We start from the raw sequence: 13,542 nt of genomic DNA, 5'->3' as shown, positions 1-13,542 counted from the left end.
CAATCATCTCTTAAAAACTATTTCCCCAAGTACTAAAAATAAAATAAATCCTAACTATTAATTCTGTTCACACCTTGTCATTCACCAACAATTAAAGAAATCCACATACAGATTACATTTTTAACCTGTCTCACTTTACATTTTGAGGGGTCTAAACTTTAGGAGTCAATTCAAGCTACTTTATATGTGAAAATCCAAAAATCAGGAAATGACAGAGCTGAGATTTTCAGGTATTTGCATGGCTGCATGAACTGAGGTTTCAAGTTGAGAGCCACATAAGTGGTAGAGCTTGTAAAACTGACATCAGGAAAGGATCTCCAGGTCCTTCCTCATGCCTGTGGGTGCCTGATCTTGTTTTCTGTCTGTTTTCTTTCCAAGAAATAGGAAGGACTTCAGCAGAGGCTGCCTTATGTTTCCCAGAAAGCTTAGATGTAATTACTCCTTTCACTTCATCATGAACTGAGGGCAGCTGGCACTTTGAACAACCCAATGCCAGAATTAACAGCCTAACCCACAAATACTAGAGCAGCATATTCCCTGGCTCTGACACCAGGAGGCCACTTGAATCAGCCAGCTGGAATACATCTACCCTGAAGTAGTTAGGCTGCAGTCTTGACATAACTTTAAATCTCCAGTAATTGTATTGCTCTCTAAGCAGCACTGTTTCCTCTTTCAGGCTGATTCCCTTCCCACTTGTCAAAGCCTTCCATTAAGATTTGCTGTCTGGTGCCTGTAAGGCCCCATTCAGGCTTCACTCCTCTGAGACACATGCAATGGCTTTGGGCAAGACTGCAAGTTCTACAAACCAAGCAGGAAGCAAAGCTCCACTCAAGTCTTCCTGCTAGACAAAACCAGCAACCAGGAGTCGGCCAGCCAGTGGATTATCAAAAATAAAGGAAAATAAACTCGTAAGTTCAAGTATGCTACAAAGAGGGGGGAAAAAAAAAAAGGCATTTTTCATAAGTTTGTTTTTTTCCTGTTTATAAATCAAGTAGACAGGGGAAGGGGTAAACAGGAAGGCAGGTTAATGAAGCAGTTAAGGTGACAAATCTAAAGGTGTGATTGTAGGTGCTACCCTGGTCTCCTGGAAGCAGCTGCCTTCAGCTGACCCAGGTAGCTGTTTTGGGGGGTGTAAGCATATTGCTGGCCTCTTATTTCCCTGCATGCTGTTGGCTTCAAATATTACTTTTAATCATAGTAGTTTCTTCAAGTGCATGAGGTGGCAAGAAATGCCAACCTTGCCTTCTTCAGTTGATTTATGTGCTCCTGCCTTTTGCTGCCCTGGGAGCTGTGATCCTACCCACCACAGCATTGCTCAAAAACTTAAGACAATCCTGGCACATATAGCAAACTAACATCAATTTTATGCACATAAATAATTTGCCATTCAAAAAGCCTCACTGACTGTGATGGATCTTGGAGTAGGCTTCACAAAACAGGTTTACCTGGAAAGATAAATATGCAAAAGAATATTGACTGTTTACATCAGAGCCCAATGAGCAAGAGGGGTTAATTTGCCTGTAATAAAAAGTTGAAAAGAACTTTTTAATGACTTTGCAGACTGCACATTAAGTAAAGTTATCTTGCTTTGTTAAGTCTCAGGGGAGAAGACCCTAAATCTTCTAGTTTGCCTTCAGTGCTCTCAAACATTTGTGAGAACTGGGGAACAAACATACATTTTTTTAGGGCCTAATCCAGCACATGCTGAAGTCAACAGGAAGGCATTTAGTAATTTCCATGAACTCCAAGTCCAACATAGAAAAAATAAGCAAAGTAACTCAAACTCAAGCACTGGTCACTAGAAACAAGCCCCCTTTCCAGCAAGCTTTGCTCATAAGAAACGCCCTTCACAGGATGACCTTTCTGATGAGAAATGGTAGGGACAGAAAGGAAATACTCAAGACTGGATTTCCCCTCCCCTCAGTGTACACACATGACAACAAATACATGTAACCTAAACTGCTGCAAATTGAGTATTTCCAAAGTCCAGGCTTGAATTTCAGAGGTACAACAAAAACCTATATATGATGGAGAAATTTGAGAGGCCTCCTCAGCCTCCTCCCTGTTTCTTCACATCCCATGGATGCTCTCAAATTTTTAAGCATGAAATACCACCTTGATACACAACATGTCACGTGATACACCTCTAACAAAGTCCCAAGAAATTTTTATATAAAACAAACTACTATATTTAATGCAAACTACTAAAATACCTACAGATATGCACAACATTTACTTGCAGTGCACTGAGTCACTGGGTAATACCAAAATGCACAGGCCAGACTCAAGGAAAGGCAGAAAACTCCCTGAAATGCTCCTCTTCTGTAAAAGCAGTTACTGAAATTGATTTTGGAGTCAGGATGATGAGGAAGAAAAAAAAGCCAATGAAATAGGTAGGAGCCTAAGAAACATACCATTTAGGAGAAAGGATGTTGAGTAGATTGGGAAGCTGTCAGCATAATGTAGCAGCAGCAGCATAAAGTAAAATAACTTAATGTGTCACAGAAGAGTTTGTCTAAGACACAAAATGCAGCAAAAGAATGCAGTGTTAGGAGTTCCTGCAAAGTGTGATTCAAGTGTGGTGACAGGAACACTCAAAGCTCTGCAAAACTACACAGTTTCTCTAGCCTACCTGTCAGCATCTACACACTGTTCCTACTGAAAGGCACCAAAAGCAGCAGCTGCAGACAAAGCAACACTTCCACAGCAGAACATCTTCACAGAAATCATACACAGAACAACAAAAAAAAAAGGGAGAAAGCAAACTAGCAGCTCTTCCTCTGCTCTGTGGCTCTACTTCGATAAGCCAGAGTGGAACAAATCTCTGCTATTGCCATTTTCTGCTGAAGTCACAACCCTTAAACCAAGCACCCAGATTTAAAGGTCTCTCTTCTGTATAAAGATGCATCTATTATGTGAAACAAGAGGAACTGCTATATGTGTTTGGCAGATGGTGGTTAAAGCATCAGACTAGAAATCATAATTGATTCTGAAACAACATGATTTTGACAGAGACCATTTAGAAACCAGTCTCCTGGCTCAGGATGCCTGCTCAGATTTATTATTGGTGCAATCAGTAATACTTAAGACATGAATTACATCTTGTTATTTCTCTCAAGAGTGTATTTTTAAACTGACCTGGGTAGGTAAGTAAAAGTAATGAAGAGAAATGCTTCCAAGAATAAGATAAAACCACTCATTAAGGACATAAGGTACTACAGGCCATGCTAGAGCACAGCCATTAACAGAAGCATTTAATAATATATTGTGTATTAGATTCACATGCAGCAGACTGAAACATCTCCTATATTGGCATGAAATACCAATGGAATATTGATGTTGCCAGCTGGCTCAGCTCAGTGTAAGGATCAAAAATTCATAAAGATTATTGAAAAACTGAATGTTTCTGTTCACGTGAAGTAGAAATATTCTTAAGTAAAACAATCCCTCCATACACTCATTATTTCTACAGATTATTTTTTCTTCTACAGAATGGAAGGCAAAACAAAGACTGTTTTCAAAATACTCTCCCACTGTCTTGGTGAGACAGAAACTAAACATGTTCTTTAAATAGTCACAGTTCTATAATAATCAAGGAAGCATCTAATTTTTTTTATGATTTTGTGGGAAGTAAACATATTTTAAAGAAGTTAATCTGTAAAGACAACAGTATCTAAAAATGTCAGATAAAAATAACCTTTAAGTGGTTCATATTTAAAGACAGATAAAATTACTCTAACAAAACTAATAAGCCTATTGGGCTACTTAATACTCAGTCCACCACTAGAGGGAGGCCCTATTCCTTCACAAAGGCAAGAAAAAGGAACAAAGTGAGTTCAAGTGTTCAAGCCAGGTACATTTCCAATTATGAGAGAGCAACTGAAATGCCTAATTAATGATTTATTGTGTCAAGTCAACCAAGAATGCTTGTTCCTGAACTCTGGCCACACACCTTCACAGACACATGGAACTTGTTATGTCTGTTGTCTTCGTTAAGTACACAAGCAGGTCTACAGGAAAGCTGAAAGCATCCGATGCCAAAGCTATTACATTATAACACTGTTTCATATTCTGGCTTCTTAGAGGAAAGCATGCTCTGCTTCTCTAGCCAGAACATTAGTAATATCATTTTTAATGTTTTGTTACACTTCACCCAACCCCCCCCCCCGCAAGTTCCTAATGTCATAATAGCACAGGATGGACTTCATCATCTAACACATCTCTTGGGTAACACGTGTGAAACAGGAGTTAGTGCTGAAGGATTTTACATCCCAGCTGCAATGTTCCAGCCAATAGCCACAGAACTCACATGAGGCAGCTCTCCTTGCTTGCAGGGTTGGCATCAGCCCCTGACACAGAAAGGGAAATGTGTGGAGCTGCCATTGTTCTGATTACATCTACACCACCAATACTGCCTTCAGTCTAGTAACGCTTATAGATCTTGTTTATCAGGTAGTCACCCAGAGGTCCTTTTACTTATTTTCATCAAGGCATTTTAACTGGCAGGAATTATTATTTTGAGCTGCAAAATTACTGGTTATGTCTGAATCTCAGTGACAATCCCCTCCCACCATGTACTCTACCACAAAACCAGGAAGTTCTGTGGTTCATTCAGCAGTTATTGAACAATCTTTACCGATATAATGCAAAATCCTCTTCTGTGAAGATGTCTTGAATTTTGTCCCCAAAGTACCTGAAAAATTAAAGTCAGAAGGAGATGCTGAATCAGACTGCCCGAGTGATACCAACATGCATTCTTACTCCCATCTGCACTTTACCCACAAGCAGAAAGTGAAAATACAAGAAAAAAACAAACTAAAAATGCTTTTAAGCATGATGCTCCAAAAGCATTGCTAAGAGGTTAAATGTTAAAGGATTAAAGGATCAAGATGCAGCAACTGACAGTGGAATTTGCCAGGCATGAAAAGAGTCCCCTCCCACATAATGAAATAAGCACATGGAGTCCAGACTACTTGATTTCTTCCACCACTAACAAACTAGACTATAAACTGAATAAAAAAATACTGCTAATTACTGGTGTGAGAAGAAAGGTAGTGGCAGCTCTCAAAGAGCCCAGGTCAACAAAATATTGGCTTTCATGCCAGAAAAGCTTTTTAACTGGTCATGGAAACTGTGGTGAATCTAAGTAACTTGTACAGTTTGTCATCATTAACCCCAGCTCACAGGGCTTGAGACATTTGAAAAGGGAATGAGCACTGCAGGTGCAGGGTAACAAGAGGGACAACAAGCCACAGCCCCATTTTACCTGTACAGATTAACAAAGTGCTTCCCCAGTGAAAGAGCTCCAGAGTGCAAGTCCAAAATTGATGCCTGTGAAAGGAAACGAAAAAAAGGTAGGAAAAGTGAGCATGAAAAGGTTCTACCATCATTTAACTAGGACCTCTCGCTCTCCCATGTTGGATCCTGCTTTCCACAGCCTGGCAAGTAAAAACTGGGTTCACAATACTAATGCTTCCTTTACAGCTACAATCCTTCCTCCCTTTGCTGTATATATACACAAAATATTAAGGTACGAGGAAAAGCAATTCCATGCTTTGATTCAAATCTGACAGAGAATTGCCAGAGTCTTCCTCCATGGGCTAGAGGTAAGACAAGAAGGGATTCAGGAACACAGCAAAGACATTTCCCTTCCACAGAGAGATGATTGATTTTCCAATATTTGGGAAGCACTCAAATAGCAGCACTAATATTTTTCCTGCCCAACATTTGTTATTAAAACTTCTCCTTCATGAGGTTCTATATACTTCTCATATTTAATATGGACATAAAAGTCTGTTTAAAAGAACAATTGTAATTCTAGTACTTGCTAGAGCCAAACTTTCTTTTTCTCAATTTCTAAACCACTGCAAGAGAAAACCAATGAGTGAAGAGTTTCTGCATATAAAAATCCAATCCATTTCTTCATCCAATTTAAGCCAAACATTTCTGCTGAGCTCCAGACCAAGCTAAGAGGATTAGCATTCAGATTTGCCAGGATAGAGAGCTACCTCTCAGGATTCTAAATAGTTTCTCTAAATTGAATAAAGTAAACTTCTGTATGTCCCTTGCTGTCCATAAAATACATGTTTGTTTTGCATCAAAAAAGTATTTTAAAGTATGACTGCTTAATAGCAGTCTTTTTATACTGGAAATATCAAGCAGCAACAGCTGATTAACCTGACTGGCACCAAAGAGATGACATCTTTGACATACAACATCCAGGCAAAAACACTCCCATTGGAATTTGGCATTTCTTGAGGCACCACATGCCATTCACGTTATTCTAACAAAATCTAAACAATAATGCCACTAGGCAAGCTGCCTGGAAAGAATGAAAACTTTTACCTTACCAGCAGGGCCAGGCCAGCACTAGAGCTTCACCTTCACCCCTAGTCTCAGAGCCCTTTTCTCCCTCCTCCTCTGGATCATGGTGGAGGAAGAGAGACCCATGATAATCTCTCAGCAAAAGAAAGCTCCTGCAGGCTGAATTGCTCTGAGCTTCAGGGCTGAATCACAGGAACTTCACTGAAGTTCCCTTTCAAAAAAATTTTAAACTGCTTAAAAGAAAAACAACCTTCTGTTAATAAACCTACCCAATAATTTGATTTACTCCTTGAGAAATACACAAAGTATCAAGTTATTCAAGTGGACACAGCACAAGCTTTGACCTTCTCTTCCCACAGTTCTCCAGAAGCTTCAGAGGACACTCCTAAGAACTGTAGCTATTCATAGATGAAAAGGTAATAGCCACAATATAAAGCCTAGATAAGCCAGGTGAAGACAGCTGAAAAAGGGTGCTGAAAAAGCAAGAATATTCATGGTTGTTTCAGAGAGGGGAAAACAACGTCAAACGTTGACAGGGACTTGATTAATGCACGAGCACAAAGCTGTTAAACAGCTTGGAAACGACCCTGGGAAGAGACCGAAACACTTACTTTGGACTCTGCCATTTCAGAACATTAAACATTTTCAGCATAATTTCCTACACTGAGGAGAATGCCTTGGTGGAAGCCTGAGTCAACACCATGACTTCAAGTTCAGCTTGAAGATCAAGGGTCAGCCTGCAATTCAGGTCCCAGGCTGAAAGCTCTACAAAGTTTATCTGAAGGTGGCAGGAACACTGCAGACACACATACCCACACACCTACTGCCAAGAAATTGTTTAGCAGGACTACCCCAATATCCCACTTACAGAACTTGTATAAAAAAAGTAATTTAACTTCCTTTGTCAAAACAACACAAATATATGTTCTTTTGGACCTTTGGTATCATTAGTCCCACATTCTCCACCCTCTCACTGCTAAAAGGATTCAAAAAGAACATGCAAGTAACCACCACTTCACACATATGGCAAAAAGGATCAATTTCCCCTTCTTGCAAAGCATGACAGGCCCTGCCTTTGGCCCTCAGTGAAAGGAATTGCCAACCATTAAACACATACTCACTCCTACAGCAACTCCTCCACCCCTTAAAAAGTTTGAAGTGCTATTTTTAAGGAAAACAGCACACTGTCCAAAAGAGATGAATGCAAAATCTTACTTCTACTTGTCTAAAGAGGAGCTGGCAGCACTCAAACCCTTCCCCTCCCCTCCTGTGGGAAGACACACACACTGAAGAGAAGGAGGAAGAGCAATGGAGGTTCTACAGGGCCACCAATTCCTGGGCAGCATCAAACCTGCAGCCAGCACAGGCAGGCTCTCAAACCAATCCCACCTCTAAATACCCTTCCCCACCTGAATCTTGAGAGCAGACAGACAAGAGTTACCTTCTCAGGGTAATGCCTCTTAACAGTTACACTGATTAAATTATGAGATACAAGTGCAACCAATCTAATTGATCCATCATTCAGACTGCTGGAGGGGCAGGTTATCCCTGTGAAAATTAAATGCAGTATTTGGCAATGGAGTCCAGTACTTAGATGAGACAGATTAAACACAACCAGTTCCTCTTGAGTACAGCCTAGATAATGATCCAACACCCAGCTGTAAGTAAAGTGAAAGACATCCTGCCAAGTTCAGCTTTCACTCCTGAAGTGTTTCCTAAGTGCTATTAGGAGGCTAATGAGAAAGGAAGAAAGCTATGTGCCCTGTAGTAGAAGTAAGAGACGGGACAACTGCTATGCAGAAACTTTATCTTCTCTCTGGAAAACACAGCTGACAGCATTTTGAGGACTTCAGAAGTTCGGCTGGGAGGGCTGAAAGCAGAGTAAGGAAGGATGCAAAACCCCTGCTCTACCCGTGGGTTGGTTGGCCCACAGCAGAAACCCTTGTCTGGCATCACAGCTTCACAGGTGGTTTTCTTCTCCCAGTGATTCAATTCATTTTCCCCTGCAAAAGGGAGGTCTAAGCAGCTACTCCTGCCAGCTTTGCTGCAACACAGGGAACAGACTGCAGCTGCCTGGCTGCACCATGGGACCCCTTTTCTAGGGCTTGTAAACAACTGCCAATAGATCTGACAGTAAGCAAGTGGTTTCCTTTACACCAGAGAGATGTTATTACAGCAGCACCTACAAAGACATGAATGAATGAGTGAAAGTGGTGACTCAAGCAGGGGCAGTGTGCAAGGAAATACTAGGTAAGGAAGAAATGGAAACAGCACTATTTAATAAAGAAAAAACTAATCTAAAGCAAACATCAAACTGTTGCAATTCACACTCTGAATAAGGAACAGAGTATAAAACTATTTTACAGAGCCAGAGATGTGAAAGGGAAAGCACTAGGGGAGAAGATCCTCCTGTTTGGATGCTGTTGAAAGCTAGACTAGAAGATTACAGTGGCCTCTTGTAGCCTCACTGTGTGTGTGCATAAATACAAATAAATCCAGGAAAAATTACAAAGAGAGATAAGAGAGAAAGCTCAGCATGAAAAGTGGGGCATGACTTCTGGGAGATTTCAGTAATTCAGATGTTTGCCAGGACTTTCTCAACACAACAGGAGGGAAAGGGAAAAGTGTTTGTGCTACACTTCAGTCCTCCAAGGAAGATGAAAGGGCAGCAAACAAAGGGAGGAGATGATTGACAGAGTCACAAACTGCAAGTTTAGGTCTTTAAGTTACTAAATTATATCCAGACATGCAAATCTACTTCTGTGAATTAAAAATATAAGAAGGATGATGAACAACAACAACAAAAACCAGACACACTGCTTATAAAGGGCCTATAAAAGGAAATTAGAGAATGAAAATGCAATTCTGCATCCCAGGAGAAATCTGAAGAAGTTCTATTTGGAAGAGTGGAGAGATCAAAGTGGCTAGAGAAAGGATTAAAAAAAATCAAACAGTTACAAGGAGTTATTTAAGTAATTTTAAGGGAAAAAATAGTCTTAGAACAAGACATAATTGGACAGAATTATCCAAACACTCTAAAGCTTAAGAAATTTAAAACAACAAGCCAGACCTAATCCAACAGGCTTGAAGCATGAGAGGCCTACAGGAGAAGTAGTGAAGTAAGGCTTGAAACATTTTCAAAAAGATAAAAGGCTGAAATGAAGACAGACAGTTTCATCTATACCACATCCACCAGTATTTAATGACACCTGAGAGCCAAGACAATACTATGGGGAAAAGATTCACACCATGGCATGGGAAATAGAAACATGCACATTGAAAAAGAAAGGAAAACAGCAGAGCACAGGGAGAAAGAGGAATAAAAACCCCTGTATTTAAAGGTTTCTTCTAACCATGATCTCCCAGAAACACTGGTCAGCTCTTGTTTTTAGCATGTTTCAGTGGTTATTCACTATTTTGGATAAGGCCTCCATGCAATACTAAATGACTTTGGTTTTGCACATTTCTCTAAGGATGAGCAGCATGCAGCAACCCTCACATTTACATATTATGAGAAATGTGAGAACACTTGGATCAGAGCCCAGACCTCTTAATGGACAGCAGACTTAACATACTCATTTTATTGCAGCAGCAGCATCTTCTCTCTACCATCTCCCCCCTCCTTCAAACTTCCCTTCACTTCAAAAATCCTCATATTGATGCTTCCAAAATTATGTGGATGATGATTTTATTTGTCTGATACTCTGGCTTGTTGTCCAAGGAAGCCAGCTCAGGACTCTTACCCAGCTCTGTCTACTGGGCTACAAGTTGACCTCCTCTCATGTCTCTTCCAAGCTTTCTCCATCTCACATTTCCCTAGTTCCCTACCCCCCAGCTGGACATTAGCTTTCTGTGGTCCAAATCCATCTGTGTTACACACTGCCTTTATAATTCCTCTTTGTGGAATTCTAATGAAAAAATCACATGTAGATCCCAAAAGAACCAGAGAGAAGCTCCACTTGACAGCACTGATGAAGGAGTTCAGATGTAGATCCCAACAGGCAGAGACTCTAAGCAAAGAGGCAATTATACAATCACAGAACTGTAAAAAAACCACCTAAGACATTATGACAGAACTGAACAGAGAATGTTAAATCTTTTAAATGCATTGTTTCATATGGGCAGCACTGCTTAAGTGTCTCAGTTTATAATTCTGCAGTTCTTTCTCAATAATTGCAAGAAAGATGAAGTCTTATTTTTCATTGAAACCTCCTTTTCTGCTAAAATGTGCCCTAATTCAGCAAAGGCCTAAAGAAGTGATTGTATTTACAAATACTCAAGAAACAGTTTCTGCTCATACACATGAACATCCTGAGAACAAAAACAGGGAGAAAGAAATTTAGAAAAACATGCTTGTTAAATAGAAGTGGGTTTGTTTTAATTTTTAAATATTATTCAAAGGTCTCCTGAAGACATGACATGGGTTTTGTCACTACACAAACCCAATCTTTATGTGATGCTGTTAACCACTGTAATTTAGTTTCAGAAGTCAAACTTCTGCAATTCTGCTATAGTAACTGTTTCCAGATGGTGAAGACAAAAATCAGTTCAAGAGAGGCAACAGAAATAACAAAACTGAGTACTAGGAAATGTCAACTGTACTGCAGGAATTACACTGCTAGCAGAAGTATTAATGGGAGATTAACTTTCCAAACAAATGGATTTTTTCTCCAAGTCTGAATGGAAGGAAAAGTTCTCCATCTCCTTTCCTCCAGCCCCAAAAAATGCATTTATAATCTTGCCTAGGCAGTAAAAGAATGTAAAAAGTAACAGGACACTGCTCACCCCTCCATCAGATCCTCCCAAGGACAGTCCCCTCTCTGCTATTCTGTAGGCAAAACAATAACCTCAAATGAGAACTGAAGTCTGATTACTTTGTCCTTTAATGTCATTATTTACAACATGTAACTCTTCAATATTTGATGTATCAGCTATAACCCCACAGAGTTAACAAAAGCTGCAATTTATTTGAAACTGAATCTTGCAACCTGTCATGAAAACAAAGTATCTGTGTTGCAGAACATATCTGAGCCTGCAGCCCCCTCCATAAATCCCCAAAAACATTTGCTTTCAAATACATTCTGGCCAAGTAAGATTAAACACAAAAAAAACAAACAAACAACAAACACAACAGATCTTGATTCTTATGGGCACTACACACTGCACAAGTGCTGTATCACAAGCAGAAGCCCAGTTGAACTGGAAAGCACAGGCTGGCTGGCCAGCTGCAGATGGCCTTGAGCACCACAGTGATGTTCCCCACTCACAGGATGATTAAGTGCAAATCACCCTCAAAGAGGCTGATCACTTTTCTGCCTGCATCATTTGACAGTGTCCCCTGCTATTTGATTAAAACTCACCTCTTAATGTTCACAGAGGACCACAGGGTCAGCACTAGCTCATGATTACCCAGAAAGACTCAGCTGAAAGGAGGCTTATGTTGTTTTGTTCTGTATTTAAAGATCAAATGGAACAGAAGGCCCAAGGAAAATGCTTTAAAACTTAATTAATTTGCCTTTATTTTCTGCAACACTCAGGGACCACAGGTCTAGACAGACTGTGTGAAGAACTGTCCCCACTACAGCAAAAAATGGAAAACCGCTTTTAAAAAAACCAAAGGCTCATGTTTTAACCAGTGTAACCCATCCTCTTTCAGCTAATGAGCTTTGTGCTACACCTTAACCACCAGCACACTGCCATTAAACTAAGTTAAAAGAGCTAAGAGAAGAGTTACCTACGGATCCTTTCAGCTTCTTCCCTTGTGATCACTGCATCACTCACACCCCTTCCACACTTTCTGGGAGTGCACCCTGGAACACAGAGGAAAAGAAAAAAGATCATCCTTCAAAAAAGGTTCCAAACAAATATCTATTCTTATTCTCTTATTTCCCTTTCAGACCCACAACATTCAGAAAGGATATTGGCAACCTCAGCATTTTCATACTGGCGACCTCAGCATCTTCCATCACTTAAACAACAAGAAAGTTACATCTCCATTTCCATGTGTTTTGCCTCACAATCAGAGAAGACAACCCAGCCAATGACACTGCTGCTTCTGCACAGATTCAAGTCCCCAGGTCTCAGCTACCTCCCTTTCCCTGCTGTGGCTGATGTAATTTAGGTAAATTACATCAATGAAGCTGACAACTTATTTCCTGTTATGTCCATAATGCAGTTAAAGAGAATGGAGATGATCTAAAGGGAATCAATAACCACCCCAAAGCAGCAGAGATGTGGCTGTCATGCATGGCCCAGAGCTTCCACTACTCAGGTTAAGCTAAATGCAACACCAAACCTGGAAAAACAAATTACTTTTTCTCCTCTTGATCTGAAAATAAGTCTTAGAAACCTTAAGTTTGTCACAAATCTTTACAAGCTGGTTACAAGCTTTGGGATTAAAATTGATTTATATATGTCCCTTTGCACACCTACCACTTTGCTTAGTAAGGCAGTGCCAGAGGCATCTGTATCTTCATGTTCCATGTACAGGCAGCAAGACAGGTCCAGGGATTGTTCCCCTTCTTCCCAAGCACAATAGTGAAAGCAAGTTTCTGTTTCTATAACTGGTTTCTTAAAGGAAGAAGATTTAAACTTATTTCTTCTTACATGCCCTATTCTAGCCTTTGGGCAGGCAGGGCAAGAACCAGAGAGCTCAACAGTGCCACATGGATCTTTCCTTCTCAGGCAGACAGGTTAAAAAATCAGCCAAGACCTCTAGCAACTGAAATCACTTATCAGGTATCCATAGAGTCTCATGTGTCCACAGACAGAGTATTTTTCCCTACAGTCCAGGTAGGTAAGTAATCAAATCATAGACAAAGACTCAGTACACACCACTCTCAGGTACCATACATAACATGACAAGTGTTCTGTCCCAAAACCAAACAGTCTCAACAGGGTAAAGAAACTGAATTGTCCTCAAGAAAAATAAAATGCAGAGGACATCCCCTAACTATCCCCTCTGCAACCAGAAAGGCTAGGCACAGCTGTGGAAATTCTCACATTTTTTCAGTCTCAATTCCAGGAACCAAATGATTTACAAGTTAAACACCACAGATCTTGTAATAAAAACACAGGCATTGGGAATGCTTTGGAGCACACGACCTAGCAGTTACCAAAAGCAACAAGTAGTAACTAGCAAATGCTGCAAACTACTTCTTGTCTTTCCCAACAAAAAACATACACATTTTACATTACTGTGCCTTAAAGGCTTCATCA

At 40.2% G+C, this 13,542-nt stretch overlaps 1 protein-coding gene across 1 annotated transcript in view; it reads right to left on the bottom strand.

Annotated features, from left to right (window-relative positions):
- The window catches only part of OGFOD3 (2-oxoglutarate and iron dependent oxygenase domain containing 3), a 38,590-nt gene that overhangs the window by 20,338 nt on the left and 4,710 nt on the right, over window positions 1-13,542 (bottom strand). Inside the window, exons 3-6 of the mRNA XM_051634552.1 lie at window positions 12,059-12,134; window positions 11,110-11,152; window positions 5,267-5,331; window positions 4,637-4,693 (exon numbers count right to left, since the gene is read on the bottom strand). Of these exons, the coding sequence (XP_051490512.1) occupies window positions 4,637-4,693; window positions 5,267-5,331; window positions 11,110-11,152; window positions 12,059-12,134 (241 nt within the window). The remainder of the gene's footprint in view (window positions 1-4,636; window positions 4,694-5,266; window positions 5,332-11,109; window positions 11,153-12,058; window positions 12,135-13,542) is intronic.

The sequence above is a fragment of the Apus apus genome, chromosome 17, assembly GCF_020740795.1.
Source record: "Apus apus isolate bApuApu2 chromosome 17, bApuApu2.pri.cur, whole genome shotgun sequence".
Lineage (NCBI taxonomy): Eukaryota > Metazoa > Chordata > Aves > Apodiformes > Apodidae > Apus > Apus apus.
This window is presented reverse-complemented; position numbering and strand designations above follow the sequence as displayed.